The 18,316-nt window shown below is 39.6% G+C and overlaps 1 protein-coding gene across 2 annotated transcripts; it reads left to right on the top strand.

The window, feature by feature from the left end:
• The first annotated feature begins 1,019 nt into the window (after window positions 1-1,019).
• Window positions 1,020-16,757, top strand: nsun5 (NOP2/Sun RNA methyltransferase 5). 2 transcript variants are annotated; one of them, XM_046860835.1, is made up of 10 exons: window positions 1,020-1,164; window positions 1,743-1,862; window positions 11,733-11,904; window positions 11,995-12,097; window positions 12,284-12,422; window positions 13,244-13,359; window positions 14,347-14,525; window positions 15,582-15,789; window positions 16,319-16,471; window positions 16,589-16,757. In XM_046860835.1, the coding sequence occupies exons 3-10, from the start codon at window positions 11,793-11,795 to the stop codon at window positions 16,701-16,703; spliced, it is 1,125 nt and encodes a 374-aa protein (XP_046716791.1). In that variant the 5' UTR covers window positions 1,020-1,164; window positions 1,743-1,862; window positions 11,733-11,792; the 3' UTR covers window positions 16,704-16,757. The 2 variants fall into 2 exon arrangements, with proteins under 2 accessions (XP_046716791.1, XP_046716790.1); XM_046860834.1 differs by lacking the exon at window positions 1,020-1,164 and adding an exon at window positions 1,418-1,657.
• The last annotated feature ends 1,559 nt before the right edge of the window (window positions 16,758-18,316 follow it).

Here is an 18,316-nt window from a genome sequence, read left to right as displayed (position 1 = left end):
GTGAAGCATGGGTGGGGCTTCTATTGGTGACATCACTTCCTGTGCCAAACAGCACGAAGCAATACTAGTTCAAGGAATAATATCCTTTAGTCGACATGGAACTTTCCATTAAACCATAATTTATCCAGTGTTCAACACATACAAAACACTTAATAAAAATAGTGATGAAATCTTCCTTTGATTGTGTGTGATTACCTGGGGGTTACTGTAGAATTTGAGCTAACATCAACCAAAATGACTTTTTACACGATCCATCCAAAACGAGCCTAGTGGGGAATCTGAAAAGTCATCTCTAATACACAAGAAGCTATTGATGGCAACAGTTTGTTACCTTCTGTTTAGATTTTTCAAGTACATGCTAACTTTTTGGACAATGAATCTTAAATAATGCTTAAGGACAGTTTGAAATTTGTAGCAGAGGCAAGACCAGGACACAAAATGGTTCGTGATCCCAACTGTTATATAAGAATGATAATTCTGTTATAAAATATACATCCATCTTTTGATTTCTAAATGATGTTGACCTCTGTGTGTAATAGAAAAGTTTGTTCTTACACTAAATATATTCATAATCTACAGTTTACACATCAGCACTAACAGGATGGTCCACAACCCAGGGCATCTATTTTACCGTCCAGCTCCAGATCGATATTCAATTTAGGGTAGCAGTTATGAGGTACAGTTAAATACAAAAGCTCGCATTCTTTTCGATTTATTTGCATTAAAATAACAGCATTTCTATTGGACATTTTCTCTACAGATTAGAATCCCATGCTCATCCATGTTCTATGGGATTTCCTGCAGAAAACAGCCACTCGGTCAGGTCAGATCTTATTATAAGGCTCCAAAACGCACGCATTATTAATTTACGTAAATGTCTCAAGGAAATCAGAAAACCCGAATGAATAATTACTAAACTATCTAAAGCTGGAAGGGCGTAGAAATACAGTACAAGTTTGTTCCCTTTAAAAAAGGAAACAACAAATGTTTCAGGTCATGGACATGAATATTGTTTGAGGGTGTGGCTCTCATTTGCAATTGTTTCTAATGTGATAGCCCACTCCCCTCGTTAGACGAGGTGTGACCATTCACCTAACACCTGTTTCAAAGATCCGCATCTTTGTGAGAACAGAAACTTTCAACTCAAGTATCTATAATAAATAGGTAGGTGACTTATGAACACTTTATGCTGATTCCAGCATTATCAATCACTAAGAGCAACCCCGCCTTACTCGAAATATTTTAGTTCAGGTACTTCAAAATCGTGTGCTTTTTATGCATTCTACATAAAACATAACATACGTTTTCCGAATGTAGATTTAAATGTAACGAGCTGATATTGCGCCCATTTCCGTGTGTCTATTTCTCCCTCTTATGGCTTGTCAAAGCAATTGCACAAATTGCCGCAAAGCCGGACAGTTTTGCGACTTGCCGAAAATCAAGTCGTTGCAATTTTACCCAGAAGCGTGACTTTTGGATGAGTGATACGTATCGCAAATATTAACACGTTAAAGAAGGTTCTACATACATGTTGATGGTTATTGTACTGATTTAAAACTCTAGGATGGCACTTTATATGAAAGCAGCAGAGATTCTTGGTAAAGTGGAGCAAAAGAAGGGAGCTGTGAAAACTCTGGTGTACGAAAGTAAATTTCAGGTGATCATACAGTGAGGAATGATAAAAAGGTAGTCTGTCGCTTTGTTTTTTCTATCAGTTGAAGTTTTGTTTTTTTGTCTTTCAGAATATAAAGCAACTATTTGCCCTCGTGTGTGAGACTCAGAAATATTCCCCAGTGCTTCAGGAGATTATCGAGAACACCAGGCTTCTGAAACACACCAACCTCCGACAGAATTTAGCAAAGGTATTATTAATTTGTGTATATATGTGTATATGTATATATGTGTGTATATATACACTCATCTATCTATCTCTCGCTCTCTGTCTATATATATATATATATATATATATATATATATATATATATACACACATGTTTTAAAATAGTCTGATATAAGTTGAAGTACTGACTACACTTTTTCACTTAAGTTAAAGTAAAGAACCAAGTTTGTTGATCAAAACCAATCATGTCAACAAATAGATTAAAAATAAAGTAACAAGCCTGGTTTGAAAATGTAAGAAGTAGAAAGTACAGATATTTGTGTAAGAAACATTGAGTGAAAGTAAAAAGTGAAGTTACTTCCCATCTCGTTTAAAACATTTAATTGTGATTAATCGTATCTTAATCACACTTTTTCAGTTATGTACCCTTAATTAATACTTTCAAGGTTTTATTATTCTAATTAACATGGCTATGGACAAATATGCATGCTTTATGCAAATGTATGTTTATTATTAGTGAAACCAGACCCAACATAGAGCATGAAGACAAAATATTCTTGTAAATGTTTGAAAGTAATTATGGGGTTTTAAATTATGTAAATCATAAGGACACAAAACTGAACTTTTGCTATGTTTCCACACGGACAGTTTTAATTACAGGATGTGTTCATCATGGCAGATTTTGGTGCTTGATTTAAGACTTGGCACATCAGTAAAACAAATGTTTAGTGATTATAAATTATTTATCTGTGCGGTTTATTATTTTTTATATTTGTGTAAAGAAAGAATGTCATGAATAAATGTGCATTTATAAATTTATTGCCGTAAAAATAAATTTGCATTAACGCAAATTTAAAGCCTAGGCCATCAAATGCTAAAGAATTTGATATCGATAGCATTGGTAATGACTAGGAAGTGGCAGCGATTTCACTACAAATTAAGTTTCGGTACTAATTGAGTAGCCTCAGTTATACTCTGCTAACTCAAGTTGTTTAAGAATAATAATAAAAAAATTACACTCAATGTTCATGAAGGAATTCAGATTTTAACTATGTTCAGCAAGTAATTCGGGACACTAGCACAGAATCGAAAGCCCTGTACAAAAATGGTTCGGTACGAATATGTGTACCATTACACCCGTGTCTGTCTGTCTGTTCATTTCGCACTGAAGTCAGTACATCCCTCACATTTCAGCAATTATTTTATGTTCATAAAGGAACAAGTATAGAAATAAAACTCAGATATATTTTAGAGTAGTCAGTGTGCTTGCAGATTTACTGTCTTCTGAAAATAACTCAACATACAGCCGTTATTGTAAAAACGTGTCCTATTCATCATGTTCTCGTTTTTGTCTGCTTGACAGGACCATACAAATTTGTATAGCTTGTTTTAGAACAGTTAAAATTTGGCGCTTTGAGTACAATTCTCTCATACTGACCAATGGATTCTCAACGTGGCACATCATGGCAAAGAACACACTGAGGATTGGAGAATTAGAATAGTTGCTCTCTACACGATGGCCTAGGCTATAAAAAGATTGGTAACACTCTGAAACTGAGTTACAGTGCAGTGGCCAGGGTCATAAAGGTTTTAAAAGACAGGTTCCAGTCAGAACAGGCCTCACAAGGGCCGATAGAAGAAGTTGCGTCCTTCAAGTCAGGAGGCTTTTATTGTCATTTGTACTATACACAGTTGTACACGGTACACAGTAAAAACGAGACAACCTTCCTCCGGAACCCTGGTGCTACACTAAACAACATAGAGCTACAACACAAAGCTACACACAGCTACACTTCCTGCATCGAGTGCAAACAGTGCAGACAAAAAACAGGACGGACAGACAGTGCAGACAGACAACACAAGACAACACCAGACAAAAAAACAAATATAGCGCCGACCAGTAAACCTAAAAACTATACCTGGGAGTGAGAATAACCAGAACAATGTAGTGCAAAAAACAGCAGCAGTCAAGAGGTGCAAAAGACAGCATGTAAACAGTATAGTATAATACAGTCAAAGGTGCAAAAGACATCATGTAAACCAGGGGTGGCCAACCAGTCAGAGACACAGAGACACATTTTTTACTGTGGTACCGCAAAGAGCCACATCATACACATGGGCACACATGAACATCACCCCTCCCTTCCTCTTACACACACACACACACACGCACACACACACACGCGTACGCACACCTCTGCTCAGCCAGATTTATTGTAAATGTCACACACCAACATAATGACAGAAATTGACTCCTACAGTTCTAAGACCACAGGACAGTCATTTTTAACAATGAACATTGTGTGCATTGTCTTACACACACAAACTCTTAGTTTAACCAAGTCCACAAACAAAAATATAATAATTTACAATAGCGTTTTTCTTTTACTATGCATGTTACTTAGTGGGACTTTTGGCATTCCTTGCCTTGAACAATCCCCTTCAAATCTGGCTCGTATTCCGAGTTGCCACTCGAAGCAGTTCTTTTACATGGGTGTCAGAACAGATCGATGCTTTGATTTCAGGTGTTTCAGGGTAGAAAACACAGATTTTGTTTGTGTTTTATTTTTTATGTGCGTGTACGCTTCGCTTGAGTTCAATAGGGTATTTTCGTCAAATGCGCATGTGCATGAGATGAATATACCGCAGGGGTGGGCAATTAATTTTTACAAGGGGCCACATAAGAAACCTGAATTGTGTCAGAGGGCCACACCAACGATAATATTTTAGGGATGCACCGAAATGAAAATTCAATTCAAAAGGCAATGAAATCCATAATTTTTTGTGTTATGCCTTTTGCCTTGGCACCATCACTGGAAAACTTTCCTGCCTTTTCAAAAGCGTCCTCTACAGACGCGTGCGCATGCTCGGATTGACTTTTACTTTTCTGCTCCGCATTCTTCTCATATTTAGAATGGCAATCGGGATGTTTGGATTTCAGGTGATAAATTAAACCCGACTTGGAGAAACTCTTTGCAGATACACCCCCTCTTGAAATTTCAGCATTGCATGTTTTGCAAATCGCTATCCGCACACCGCAGACATGTTGCTCTTATCCAGATAACCGTGTGCTGGCTGCGCTTTTTTTATTGCGTCATTACAATTGTTTCGGCCGTGTTGTTTTGGAGATTTAGGTATTTCGGCCGAAAATTTCCAGTGCATCCCTGTAATTTATTAGGGCCTGATGTAGCCCGCGGGCCGTAGTTTGCCCAGGTCTGATATACCGCAAAGTTTCCCAGTAGAGGCAAGCTCATTTAAGTCTTAAAAATATCGTATTGAACTCAAGCGAAGCGAACACGCACATTAAAAAACAAACACACACAAACTTCGATATGAACGTAAGAGCCGCATGAAACCAGCCAAAGAGTCGCATGCGGCTCACGAGCCGCGGGTCGGCCACCCCTGATGTAAACATTATAATAAATTGAAAGATGCAAAAAACAGCAGTAGGAGAGTGGTACCGTCAAGTATAAATAATAATAAATTAATTAATAATAAAATATTAATAATTAATAATAAAATAAATGGTGGTGGAATGGATTGAGATGGGTAATGAGTGTGTGTTAAGTGTTTCGTCCAGGTTGTACAGTTCGGTAACACACATTGGAGTGAGTGTGTGTGAGTTCTGTTTCAGTTTTGTGTATTGAGAAGCCTGATGGCTTGAGGAAAGGGTGGCCCGAATGCTTCGGAACCGTTTTCCTGATGGCAGGAGGGTGAAAAGTGTGTGACGGGTGTGTGTGGTCATCCACAATGCTGTTTGCTTTGCAGCTGCAGCGTGTGGTGTAAATGTCCATGATAGAGGGAGGGGAGACTCCAATGATCTTCTCAGCTGTCCTCACTATCCTCTGTAGGGTTTTGCGATCGGAGACGGTGCAGTTCCCAAACCGGGCAGTGATGCAGCTGCTCAGGATGCTCTCAATGGTCCTCTGTAGAACATGGTCAGGATGGGGGGAGGGAGATGGGCTCTCCTCAGCCTTTTCAGGAAGTAAAGACGCTGCTGGGCTTTCTTCATGATGGAGCTGGTGTTGAGTGACCAGGTGAGGTTGGGTTGGGAGGAATTTGGTGTTTTTGACGATCTCCACTGAGGATCCATCAATAATCAGTGGAGATTGCTTGCTCTGTGCTCTCCTGAAGTCCACAACCATCTTTTTGGTTTTGTCAACGTTCAGAGTCAGGTTGTTTGCTCCACACCAGGCTGTAAACCTTTGCACCTCTTCTCTGTATGCTGACTCGTCGTTCTTGCAGATTAGACCCACCACGGTCGTGTCATCGGCAAACTTGATGATGTGGTTGGAGCTGTGCATTGCTACACAGTTGTGAGTCAGCAGCGTGAACAGCAATGGGCTGAGCACACAACCCTGAGGGGCCCCAGTGCTCAGTGTGGTGGTGCTGGAGATGCTGTTACCGATCCGGACTGACTGAGGTCTCACAGTCAGGAAGTCCAGGATCTAGTTACAGAGGGAGGTGTTCAGGCCCAGTAGGCTCAATTTCTCAATCAGGTGCTGAGGAATGATTGTGTTGAATGCTGAGCTGAAGTCAATAAACAGCATTCGTACATATGAGTCCTTGTTGTCCAGGTGGGTGAGGGCCAGATGGAGGGTTGTGGAGATGGCATCGTCCGTGGAACGGTTTGGACGATACGCAAACTGCATGGGGTCCAGGGAGGGTGGAAGCTGGATCTTAATGTGCCTCATGACAAGCCTCTCGAAGCACTTCATCACGCTGGGTGTGAGTGCGACGAGACGATAGTCATTGAGGCAGGAGACAGTAGATTTCTTCAGCACGGGAACAATGGTCGTTGTCTTGAAGCACGTGGGAACAACGTTACTGCCCAGGGAGATGTTGAAGATGTCAGTAAAGAACCCGCTAGCTGTTCTGCACATTCCCTGAGCACTCTGCCAGGAATGTTGTCTGATCCAGCAGACTTCCGTGGGTTAACTCTGCATAAAGTTTTCCTTACTTCAGCTGTGGTTAGACAGAGCACCCGGTCAGTGGGAGGAGGGGTGGTCTTCCTCGCCTTCACGTTGTTCTGTACCACAAACCGGGCGTAGAAGTCGTTCAGCGCATCTGGGAGGGGAGGTGTCACGGTCACAAGCAGGTGATGTCTTGTAATTCGTCCTGCCACATGCGCCGAGTGTCTCCACTGTCCTGGAAGTGGTTGTGGATTTTCTTCTCGTGTGTGCGCTTCGCCTCTCTGATGGCACAGGACAGTTTGGCCCTTGCTGTTTTTAAGGCCGCATTGTCCCCTGTTCTGAAGGTTTTTTTTGTTTCAGCAGCACACGCACATTTGCAGTCATCCACGGCTTCTGGTTGGAGCGTGTAGTGATGCTCTTGTAGATGGTCACATCATCAACGCACGCAATGCTGATGTAGCTGGTCACTGATGATATGTACTTTTCCAAGTTAATTGAATCGCCGTTGGTTGGTTTCACCTGTTTCTGAACCAGTTTAGAGCGTCTGATGAGCGGTCTGTATGCTGGAATAAACATAACAGAGCAGAGTATCCGAGATGGGGCGGGCTCCGCACGATACACGCCGGGGATGTTTGTGTAAACAAGATCCAGCGCGTACGCTCCTCTCGTTGCAAAGTCAACATGCTGATGGAGTTTAGGAAGCACAGTCCTGAGATTCACATGGTTGAAATCTCCGGCGATAATAAACAATCCATCAGGGTGAGCGTTCTGCGGGTCGCTAATAGCGCCGTAGAGTTCACACAGTGCCTCCTTAGTATTAGCACTGGGAGGAATGTACACTCCGGCAATGTAAACAGTAGTAAATTCCTGAGGTAAATAAAATGGTCTACATCTAACAGTCACAAACTCCACTAGCGATGAGCAATAGTGTGAGACAAGCACAGAGTTCTTACACCATTCCGTGTTGATATAAACACACACGTCACCACCGCGAGTCTTACCGCACAGAGCTGCGTTTCTGTCGGTTCGAAACACGGTTAGCCTGTCTAGCTGGATGGCAGCTTCTGGAATTCTGTCGCTGAGCCACGTCTCCGTGAAAACAAAGACGCAACAGTCTCTAAACTAACGCCGTGTGGTTCGCTGGAGTCGGATGTAATCCCGTTTATTGTCCAGGGAGCAGACGTTGGAAAGAAAAATGGACGGGAGAGCCGGCCAGCTAGGGTTAGCATTTAGCCCAGCACGGACACCCGCCCGCTTGCCGCGCATATTGGTTGCATGATGCCTGTACCGTAGTAGTGTCTGGTGGTTGTACGCATGAACACAGTTGACTCTGGTGTCCATGTATTGTGGAAGGTCAGGCTAAATATGGTGAAAGCACCATTTTTGGATCCGGAGAGGCCGTTGCGAGCTACTGCCGCGCTGCCGCCATAAGTGCTGTCAGCATTGCTTTAGAGGTTGCAGAAGCGGAAAGTCTGTCAGTGCTCAGACTACCGTATTTTTCGGACTATAAGCTGCTACATTTTGCCCAAGTTTTTGAACCCCCCGGCTTAAACAACGAAGTGGCTTATTTATGATTTTTTTTCCTGGGTTTTTCACGGTTTCACAAACTTCAAGCCAAAAAACTGAACCCCATAACATTAGACCAATGAAATTTCCGAACAGAAACGAAAAAACGCACCTCACCTGTGTTCTGAGCTGCACAGCATCAGGAGAAAAAAGTTTTTTTTTTTTTTTTTTTACGCACAACGATGTCAAAAAAGAAACTCCAGAGAGAAATAGTTGTGAAAGGAAGGAGGAAGACGGGGAACGATGACTTTCTTGGTAGGCTACTGTTTAGATACAAGCCGTTGTAACGCATTGAGACTGGGTCATGGGATAGCTCGCTAACTCCAGTTGCAACAGAAATCATATAAGCACAGACAGGTTTCCAAAACTCTTGCTTTTTTAAATTTTTCTTGGCAACAGCTTTACGGGTTAGTCAAAGAAACTTAGAAATGAGCATCAGAAAATAATAGACATAATTCTCGTCTTGAACACATGCAGTAATAGCGGAAAAATGCAGTGCCAGGCTATTTCCAATATACCGCTATGCTCCTAAAGGAAGCGCAACATATTTCAACCGTTACACCGTGTAACGTGTCTTTCTTTAAAGCCTGTGTAAAGTTCATTGGTGAGTCTCTGTCAATGAATAAATCTGCACATGTACGCTAGATTACAAACTTAAGATAAATTAGCCTACAACTATGTTGAGAGGATTTCAACAGAGTGATGAGTTCTCTGAGGTAAGAGGATGCTGGGTCATTTTTTTTGCCTTGTAGGCAAACATCAGTGTTTTAAATTTGATACGTACAGCTACCTGAAGCCAGATATCTAAGGGAGGGTAGGGGATGATGATTTGGATATGACTTTACCAAAACAGTCTGCGTGGGGCAGATGTGGACCATGTTACATGGTATGAGCAACCTTCCAGGTAGGAAACAAACCATTCCCATGCTGTGCCACGGATACCAAGGCTCCTGAGTGTAAACGAGATTCTTATGGTTGACTTTGTCGAATGATGCTGAAAAGTTTAGGAGGATGAGTACAAATGACAGCTTGGTTAATCGAGCGGCATGTAGTTTCTTAGTGACAGTCAACAGGGCCGTCTCTGTGGAATGTGCCACTTTGAAGCCTGAGTGGTTTGGATTTTGGGGATTGTCCTGTGAGAGATAGACCTACAGTTGTTTAAAATGGATGCTGTGGTACAGAGTTTTAGAAACACAGGATAGAAGTGATACCGGTCTATAGTTGTTGATATCCATGGATCCAGAGCAGGTTTCTTTAAGATGGAAAGTTGACACATGGTCAGATGCTAAGGACCCTTTGATGATCAAGGAGATGAACAGATAGGATAGGAAGAGTGATTGTAAAGAAAATCAGGTGATTATCAGAAATTTGAAGTGGAGTAGCAATTTTGTCTGCTGGGGTAGGGTGAGTGAAAACCATTTCTCCCTTGTGTGTGGGGGAATGCAGCTGTTAAATGTCAAGGAGAAGGAATTCAGAGAAGTCTGAAGGCCAGATGACTGAAGTTTGTCAGATGGGAGGTTGAAGTTGCCAAGAAGTGTCAGAGGGGTGCTATCAGAAGGGAAAGTAATGAGGAGTGTGCCCATCTCTTCTAGTAAGTCTCCAAGGGGACCAGGAGGGTGGTAGATGACATTGATGAAGAGGTTGATTGGAGAGGTAACTGATACTGCATGGAATTAAAAAGACCACATGGCTAGATGAGACAAAGGGAGAGGTGTGAAACACAGTCTCCATTACAACAGTAAACCAGTACCCCTAACTCTATTAGGTCCTCTTGGAGAGTAAGAGAAAGCATAGGCAGAATGCTTAGAGCAGCTGGTGTAGCATTGTTCTGTAGGGATATCCAGTTCTTTGTGAGTGCCATAAAGTCAAATGTAAATGCTTGACTAGTTAAGCTAGTTTAAGATAGTCAGCTTTCCTTACAGCAGACTGGCAATTACAGAGTTCACCTACCACTGCTGTTTGATGAGGTTACTGGCAATGTGACCTCTGTTCTGTGGATGAGAGCATCTGTGTCTGTAAGAAGTGACTACAGTTACATCTTTGACACATGACTGGTCTACCAACCTGAACATAAAAGAACAAGATCTGTACTAATATAGACAAACATTGCTGGCTTTAGCAGGGTTACCTTCAACTGCTAAAGACACAAGTGAACCTTCAATATGAACGATTAATCCCTGCCCACAAGTCACACCTCAAGTGAGACTGAAATCTACCCTTGATTAATCACCTGAGAGAAGTAATAAGCACAGATTAACACTATAGAATAAATAATGCTATACATGCTGACAATGCAAATAACTCTGTAATCAAGTGAGTTAAGCAGATATACAAAGTCAGAATCCTGCCATACCAGAAGAGAATAGATTCCAGAAGATAGAATAGCTGTTATAGAGGAGCCTTTATTTGTCACATATACATTACAACACAGTGAAATATGTTCTTTGCATATCCCAGCTTGCTCAGAAGTTGGGGTCAGAGCACTGGGTCAGCCATGATACGGCGCCCCTGGAGCACAGAGGGTTAAGGGCCTTGATCAAGGGCCCAAGAGTGGCAGCTTGGCGATACTTTTAAAGCACATTGTATGGCTCCAGACCTGAACCCTATTGAGCACCTGTGGGGCATCCTCAAGTGGAAGGTGGAGAAGTGCTACGTGTCTAACATCCAGTAGCTTAGTGATGTCAATATGGAGGAGTGAAAGAGAATCCCGGCAACAACCTGTGCAGCTCTGGTGAATTCCATGCCTGGGAGAAGTTAACAATGGTGCTCACACAAAATATCGACAGTTTGGACACATTTTTGACATGTTTACTTAGGGTGTGCTCACTTTTGTTGCCAGCTATTTAGACAATAATTGCTGTATATTGAGGTTTTTCCAGAGGACAGTAAATCTGTACTGATATATAAGCTTCACATTGACTACTAAAAAAAATGTACAGGTTTTATTTCTATAGTATTGTCCCTTGAGAACATCTAATAAAATTATTAAAAATAATTGTTGCTTGTTGTAAAATGTTTTAAAGTATTTTATGGGAATATTGTATTTCTGACCATCTTGAAAGGCCCTCAGAAGTACCATAGCTTTGTTGGCTGTGTGAAATTAAATCAAACTAAAAGAGATTAATCTTAATCTACACACACACACACACACACACACACACACACACACACACACACACACACACACACACACACACACACTCTCTCTCTTTTATGAAGGAACTTGCATTTATTGTTTTTGGCAGACACGTGTGTCTTGACCCCTGTTTCTTCTTGTTTACATAAATGCCAATCTAATTAAAAACATTTTTTATTCATTACATCTACATAAATAAATTGCATAGAATATGAAATTATGCTTTCTCTATCCCACTGATAATGCTGATTTTTTTTTTTTTTATTGTAAATATTAGGTTCTAGTTTACGACTTGCTCATTGGCCAGGGAATAAAATGTGGTGGAAGCTGGAAGGCAATGATGTTAAAACACCGCTCCAGACTACAAGCTGCTTTGGCTCGAATTAAAGTCAAGCGGAAAGTCAGTCGAAACCAGGACCTGCTTTCTCCCAGTTCGCACTATAAAAATGGTAGGCTATGCTCAAATCATGGATGCTAATAGTAAAACAGTCAGTTAGGTTTTTTGTTGGCTTACTCAGATTTTTTATTACTCTGTGTAGAGATTCCACGGTACGTACGAGTGAACACACTGAAAACGACGGTGGAGGATGTCATTGATTACCTGAAGAGAGAGGGATTTTCATATCAAGGAAAAGCAAGCCAGTAAGTTTAAACTTGTTTTATTTTTAATAAAACCTACTCTGATCCTACTCTACATTTTATACTTTTGGGCTAATATTGAACAAATTAGAGAAAACATTTTTAGAATTTACAAGAAAAAAAAAAAGTTTAAAAAGAAAAGTTATCAAATGTATTTTTACATTTTGTATTTTTTTTTTTTTTTTTAAGACTTGGTGATTTATGCTCTCTCTCTGGGAAGACGTTTATGAATGACCTTCACCTCAGAGATCTTCTTGTTTTCAGTGCAAAAATGGACTTCCATAATCATTACCTGTATAAAGCAGGGCACATTATCTTGCAAGACAAGGTGAGAGATGTTTTAATGCCACTGAATTGTATTAGACACTTGGATAAAAGTGCTCAGAAAATCCCAATATTAATAAAAGTGTTATTTTATCTACTTTCATCTTCACATTTTCTAATGTTAGCAGTAAATTAAATTACACTATAGATGCAGGGCAAGTACAATACAATTTAAATGGGATAGGTTTTCCAGGCATGCCTTTTATGTACGCATTGTCATAACACAAAAGAATCTCTGAAATTAACTGGCTCTCTGGTGCAAGAATTCTTACCGGATGGTGCAAAATATGTACACACCCATTCACACAGGGCAACGAACATGAACATTGCACATTCATGCACAACTCTGTTTAGGCCTTTACCTGATTGTTACTACTGAAACTAAAACTTTTTGTTTACTGATGATTAACATTGAGTGTTTTAAATCACTGCTTGCTTTATTGCTTTTTACGGACATTTCGAGAATGGTCAAGTCTGCTGGGGTATAATCTGGAACGTGTGTATAGGGTTTTAACAGTATGTACCAGACATGCAGCTGCACACAGACTGCCAGATAATGATTACTCCCCTGACAAGTCTTTTTAAACCTCATCTCTATTCAATTTTATTTATAAATTCAGCATTGTTTCATTGGAAGACGAGCATAAATAATGCTTCCAGGAGGGTGGCTTACCTGAAACAAGTGCATACTTTCTCTCACACAATATATATGGATAAATATTCATAATAAATGGGGCTGTTTCTATTGGCCAGTGTATAGATTTAACATAATATTTTCAGATGTGTGGCAATGGGCAGTTTGTAAATGATTTTTGTTTATTGTAGGCCAGTTGTCTCCCTGCGTACCTTCTGGACCCCCCAGTTGGAGGCCATGTGATTGATGCATGTGCAGCACCTGGGAATAAAACCAGCCATCTGGCAGCCATCATGAAAAATAAAGGGTATAGCTACATTCACCTCACATTTTCATTTTACTTTTTATGTTCTCAAGGGACTATAGTATAGAAATGAAACTTGTATAAAAAAAAGGGTTATTTGTTTATTTTTTGAGTGGTCAATGTGCAGCTTGTATAGCAGTTCAGACTTACTGTCCTCTAAAAATAACTCGTTATACAGCCATTATTGTCAAAATAGCTGGCAACAAACATGAGTACACCCTAAGTAAACTTGTCTAAACTGTCTAAAGTGTCAATATTTTGTGTGAGTATTTTTATTATCTAGCGTGCCTAATCCTCCTGGTTATGGCATTTACCAGAGCTGCACAGTTTGTTGCTAGGATCCTCTTCTGCTCCTCCATAATGACATAACTGAGCTACTGGATGTAAGATACATGGTGCTTCTTAACCTTCCACTTGAGGATGCCCCACATGTGCTCAATAGGGTTCAGGTCTGGAGATATAATTTTCCACCTTTGCGAAGCCTGTTCCAAGTGGAACACATCTTGGAAACCTCTGTATGACCTTGTCCACTGCACTGTAACTCGGTTTCAAAGTGTTACCTTAAATCCTCAAAGAATTCTTTGCCATGAGGTGCCAAGTTGAATATCCAGTGGTCAATAGGAGAGAATTGTACACAAAGCACCAAATTTTAACTTCACTAAAACAAGATACAGAAAATTTGAATGGTCCTGTCAAGCAGACAAAAACATGAACATGAATAGAACATGTGGATTTGCATGGTTAAGCGACATGCACCTTTTATCACTTAGGGTGTATGCATTGTGTTGCCAGCTATTTAGACAATAATGGCTGTATGTTGAGTAATTTTCAGAGGACAGCAATATAAGCTGCACATTGACTACTCTAAAATATAAATTTCATTTCTATAGATCTACTAAAATAGCTGCTGAAATGTAAAGGGTGTACTCACTGCTGTGAGATACTGTATATTTTGTTGTCTAAGAGGCCATATTTCCTGTATACAATTAGAAAGCTGTTTGCCTTCGACCTTGATACAAAGAGACTGTCAACCATGAGCACTCTTCTACTTCGTGCTGGAGTCACATGTCATCAATTGGCCAATGAGGATTTTCTTAAGGTGGATCCACTTTCCCCAGCATACAAGGAGGTGACACACATCCTACTTGATCCATCATGCAGTGGTTCAGGTAAAGCTTTAGGCGCTGTATTATATGCATTGATTTTATTTTGTGTTTAGCGTTTATGAAGAAGAAAAGGCTTGGCAGAAAATCAGGTTATTTGACATTTACCCATGTACTATTGTAAATGATTAATTTTTGCTAATTTAATTTAATTTAATTATTTTTTGTGATCATGAACACTAATTTGCTCACACAATCTAGCAAATTATGCTATTTGTATTGTACCAAGAAAAAAAGAAGCGCAGAACGTAAACAGTTTAGGGGGGAAACAATAAGCTGGTTGCATCACTTTGTGCACCCCTTGTTAAAACATGTTTTGCAACATATCACTTTTTCGTTTGAGAGTATACGAACTTAACACTTGTTTAACTGACAATTTTATTCTACTCCAGATCCCTCCTGTTCAATCAAATTTTAAGGTGAAAGTTCTGTGCACATCATTTTTCAGGATATTCTACAGGTTTCTTAGAAGGGTTTAGATTCTGACTGGACCATCAAAACAGTCATCTTTCAACATTCTAAAATGCTTAATGTGAAAACGCTTAAATTGGCTTAAAGCAATATGACGTTTTTAATATGTTATTATATCGTTTTATTTAACAGTTTTCTATGGGAATAAACACTTAACGTGGTGTTTGTATTCTGGGCTTGTGCTTGTCTGTACATAGTATTCTTTATTACAGGTAGTCATCGACTTACGGCCACAATTGGGACTGACAAATTGGTCGGAGCACGATTTGGTCGTAAGTACAGTAGGCTATAGGTACAGTACTGTCAAATGATGCCGGAAGCTGGTACGCACTGTCATACGCAGAGGCTAGCGGCGTAGCTGTGAGTAGGGTAGGCTATATGTACAGTACTGTGAAATTATGCCGGAAGCTGGTAAAAAAAAAAAAACGTACGCCGCGGCTAGTGGTTGTGAAGTTGAATGGTCGTAAGTTGCATAGGTTGTAAGTCGACGACTACCTGTATTAATGTGTGTACTGAGTTTGGTCTTTTAAGAACTCTGTTAAGCAAAGGATTTAGATATTTTATTAAGATATTTTTTCCATGTTGTTGCAGGAATGGTGTGTCTGCATGATGGTAACCCAGAGGAGCAAGAGCAGGACCCCGAGCGTCTGAAGGCACTAGCAGGATTTCAGCTACGCTGCCTGAACCATGCACTGAAGTTCCCAAAGCTTCAACACCTTGTCTACTCTACCTGCTCCGTCCATCCTCAGGAGAATGAGGAAGTTGTGTCTGCTTGTCTTGAGAAAAATTCGGATTTTAGGTAAACAAAACATACAAAATAAAGCTTTTCAGTCAGTCAGGATATTTGGAATGATAATTAGTACCATTTAAAGATGATGCCGTGTGTCATAAATTGTAAAGATGTCAAAATTGCCCAAACCCTCACTTGCTGCTGCAAAACAATAATTATAATTATTATAGCCATCAGGAAGATGCTGAGGTATTTCACACATTATATAAATAATACACATTTCACATTAAACTCCAACAGATGTGACACTGCTCGCCAGGGGTGCTATAAATATGTGGTAGCTGATGTCCATTTGATTAAGAGTGATCTGTTTACAAATTAGGAGCAAAATCACTAAATTTCCTTCTCCAGCACTGGGCAATTTGATTCTTGATTTTAAATCAGTTTGCTGGTCGTCCTTTGTGTATGTTGTGTGCTTTTTTTCTTTTCTCTCATCTGGTGACTTTCTGTAAGTGTACTTTGTCAGACTTTTTAGGAATTGGCTTAAACATTATATATGGTTGGAAACAGTTAAACTGAATGTCAATGTTTGTTGTAGATTAGTTCATCTTCTTCCTGAGTGGCCTGAGCGAGGTTGTGACCCACTGATGCAGTGTCTCAGAGCCAGTACTACAAAAACCTTCACTCATGGTTTCTTTGTAGCAATGCTGGAAAGGCAGGCTACTCCGAACACTGAAAGCTTTGACAAAAAGTAAGTCAACTATGAACCTGTGGCTTTAGATCACTTTGGTATTCAGCAAGCCTATTTGTTAAAATTATAAATGCGTTTAATGATAAATTAATCTGATATTCATGACTCTCATCACAGGCCTGCTTCCGTAAGTGAACTTTTTGTTGAAGAGAAACAAACAGAGGTATTTGTGGAACAACAACTACAACCTCCTGCAGTAAAGAAAAGGAAGAGAAAAAAACCCAAAATGTAGAAATTCCCAAATATTCATTTCTGATAACTATTAAATATGTTCTGTTTTATGAAACCATCTTTGTGTTATTGTTTTTATAAGATTAACCAAAATTCTAAATACAAGTCTTTTGAAATCATCTTGTTAAACAGCAATCCAGCCAAAAACTTTGTTAAATTTTTATTGAAAACCAGCACATAACACCAGAACAGACTCAAATGTATTTTAAAATGCTGCTCACACACCCTCATGCACACTTTTCCAAGCATTAACTTTATGTACACCCACACGCTACACTTCAAAAAACACACTACAGTATCTAATCCTATACGCACACAGTGAGAAATCCAGCTCTCATTATACTTATTCGCTCAACAGTCTATTTACGTGCCATGTTCAGTTTGTTTGATCGGGCTCCTTAATGTAAAATCTGGTCCCCCGCAGTTTCCCCACTGACAGCCTTTTAATTATTTGAACAGTCTAACAGAAAAGAATACTATAATAATGTGACCATGCAACTTTAAACAGCAAAAAAAAAAAAAATTTCAAATACTGTGTTTTTACCAAGTATGAATAACAGGAGCAGGAATACAGATGCTTCCATACGTGTCCTAAAATTACAGTGCTTAAGATATAAACAACACACAAAATGGCTTGGACAGTGTGTGTAACCATGTAGCTAAAAGCTTAAAAATACACACCTGAGTCTTAAACTAGTGATGTATCAGATTAATAGCTCCATTGACTGTTTACAACAACTGACAATTGTAATAAACTTAAGTACTTTTAGTTGAGCATTCTGGCTTCAAACTGTCCCGTATGAATGACCGTAGTACTCACTCAATCCTAACACTTCTAACAAAAGGTAATATTCCACAAAACATGCACAAGCTATAGCATTGAACATACACAGCTAAGTCCGGAACAAGGTGCATGCATTAATAAGGACCGACACTGAAATAATCTGCATTTAAAATAAATTACAGCATTCATTTCAAATGCTTTTACATACTTGTTACTTACATCACACATTTTTCCAATCACACTAATGGACTGAGCTTTGAAGGAATTCAGAAACCCAATTTACCCCCTCCCAAAAAGAAAAACCCTGAGATCAAGAACTAGTATTTACAAAACTAAACATTACATATTAAAGCCCATCAGTTACTTTCTATTGCGTTCGCAGCATTTATGTGAACCTAACATCATTCACAGCACTTAACCTGCAATCAGATGCACTAAGGCACAAAGAATTGTAAAGTAATATATGGATGAAGCAATGTCTGACTTGTTAAAAAGAACAAGCCTGGGGATTTCTGAACATATAAAAAGTCCATACTATGAATAAATAGCAAACTTATAGCACAGGAAAATCCCCTCCCCCAAATCCCACAACATGAACTATGTGATGTGTGAGCACTAAAGTAAAGACTAAATAGACAGGCAAGAAAAGCAGGCTACAAAGAGCATAGAAGCAGGTTAGATAGTGGAACAAGTATAAAGAGATTTTGACAATATGAATAATCAAACAAATATTAGAACTGCAATCAACTGTGATCATTTTATGGGACATTAAAAGAAAAGATAATATGAAAGGACTACTAAGATTTACTGAAGTAAATAGACGAGGTAGT

The sequence above is a fragment of the Silurus meridionalis genome, chromosome 11 (assembly GCF_014805685.1).
Source record: "Silurus meridionalis isolate SWU-2019-XX chromosome 11, ASM1480568v1, whole genome shotgun sequence".
NCBI lineage: Eukaryota > Metazoa > Chordata > Actinopteri > Siluriformes > Siluridae > Silurus > Silurus meridionalis.
The sequence above is the reverse complement of the archived record's forward strand: the minus strand, read 5'-3'. Positions and strand labels throughout refer to the sequence as shown.

What these genes read in the sequence shown, in the direction of transcription:
- nsun5 (XM_046860834.1), top strand. Translation starts at nt 1,565, where the DNA reads ATGGCACTTTATATGAAAGCAGCAGAGATTCTTGGTAAAGTGGAGCAA. An exon ending in TATCAAGGAAAAGCAAGCCA is followed by an intron (nt 12,098 to 12,283) that starts GTAAGTTTAAAC and finishes TTTTTTTTTAAG; the next exon opens with ACTTGGTGATTTATGCTCTC. An exon ending in GAGAAAAATTCGGATTTTAG is followed by an intron (nt 15,790 to 16,318) that starts GTAAACAAAACA and finishes TGTTTGTTGTAG; the next exon opens with ATTAGTTCATCTTCTTCCTG.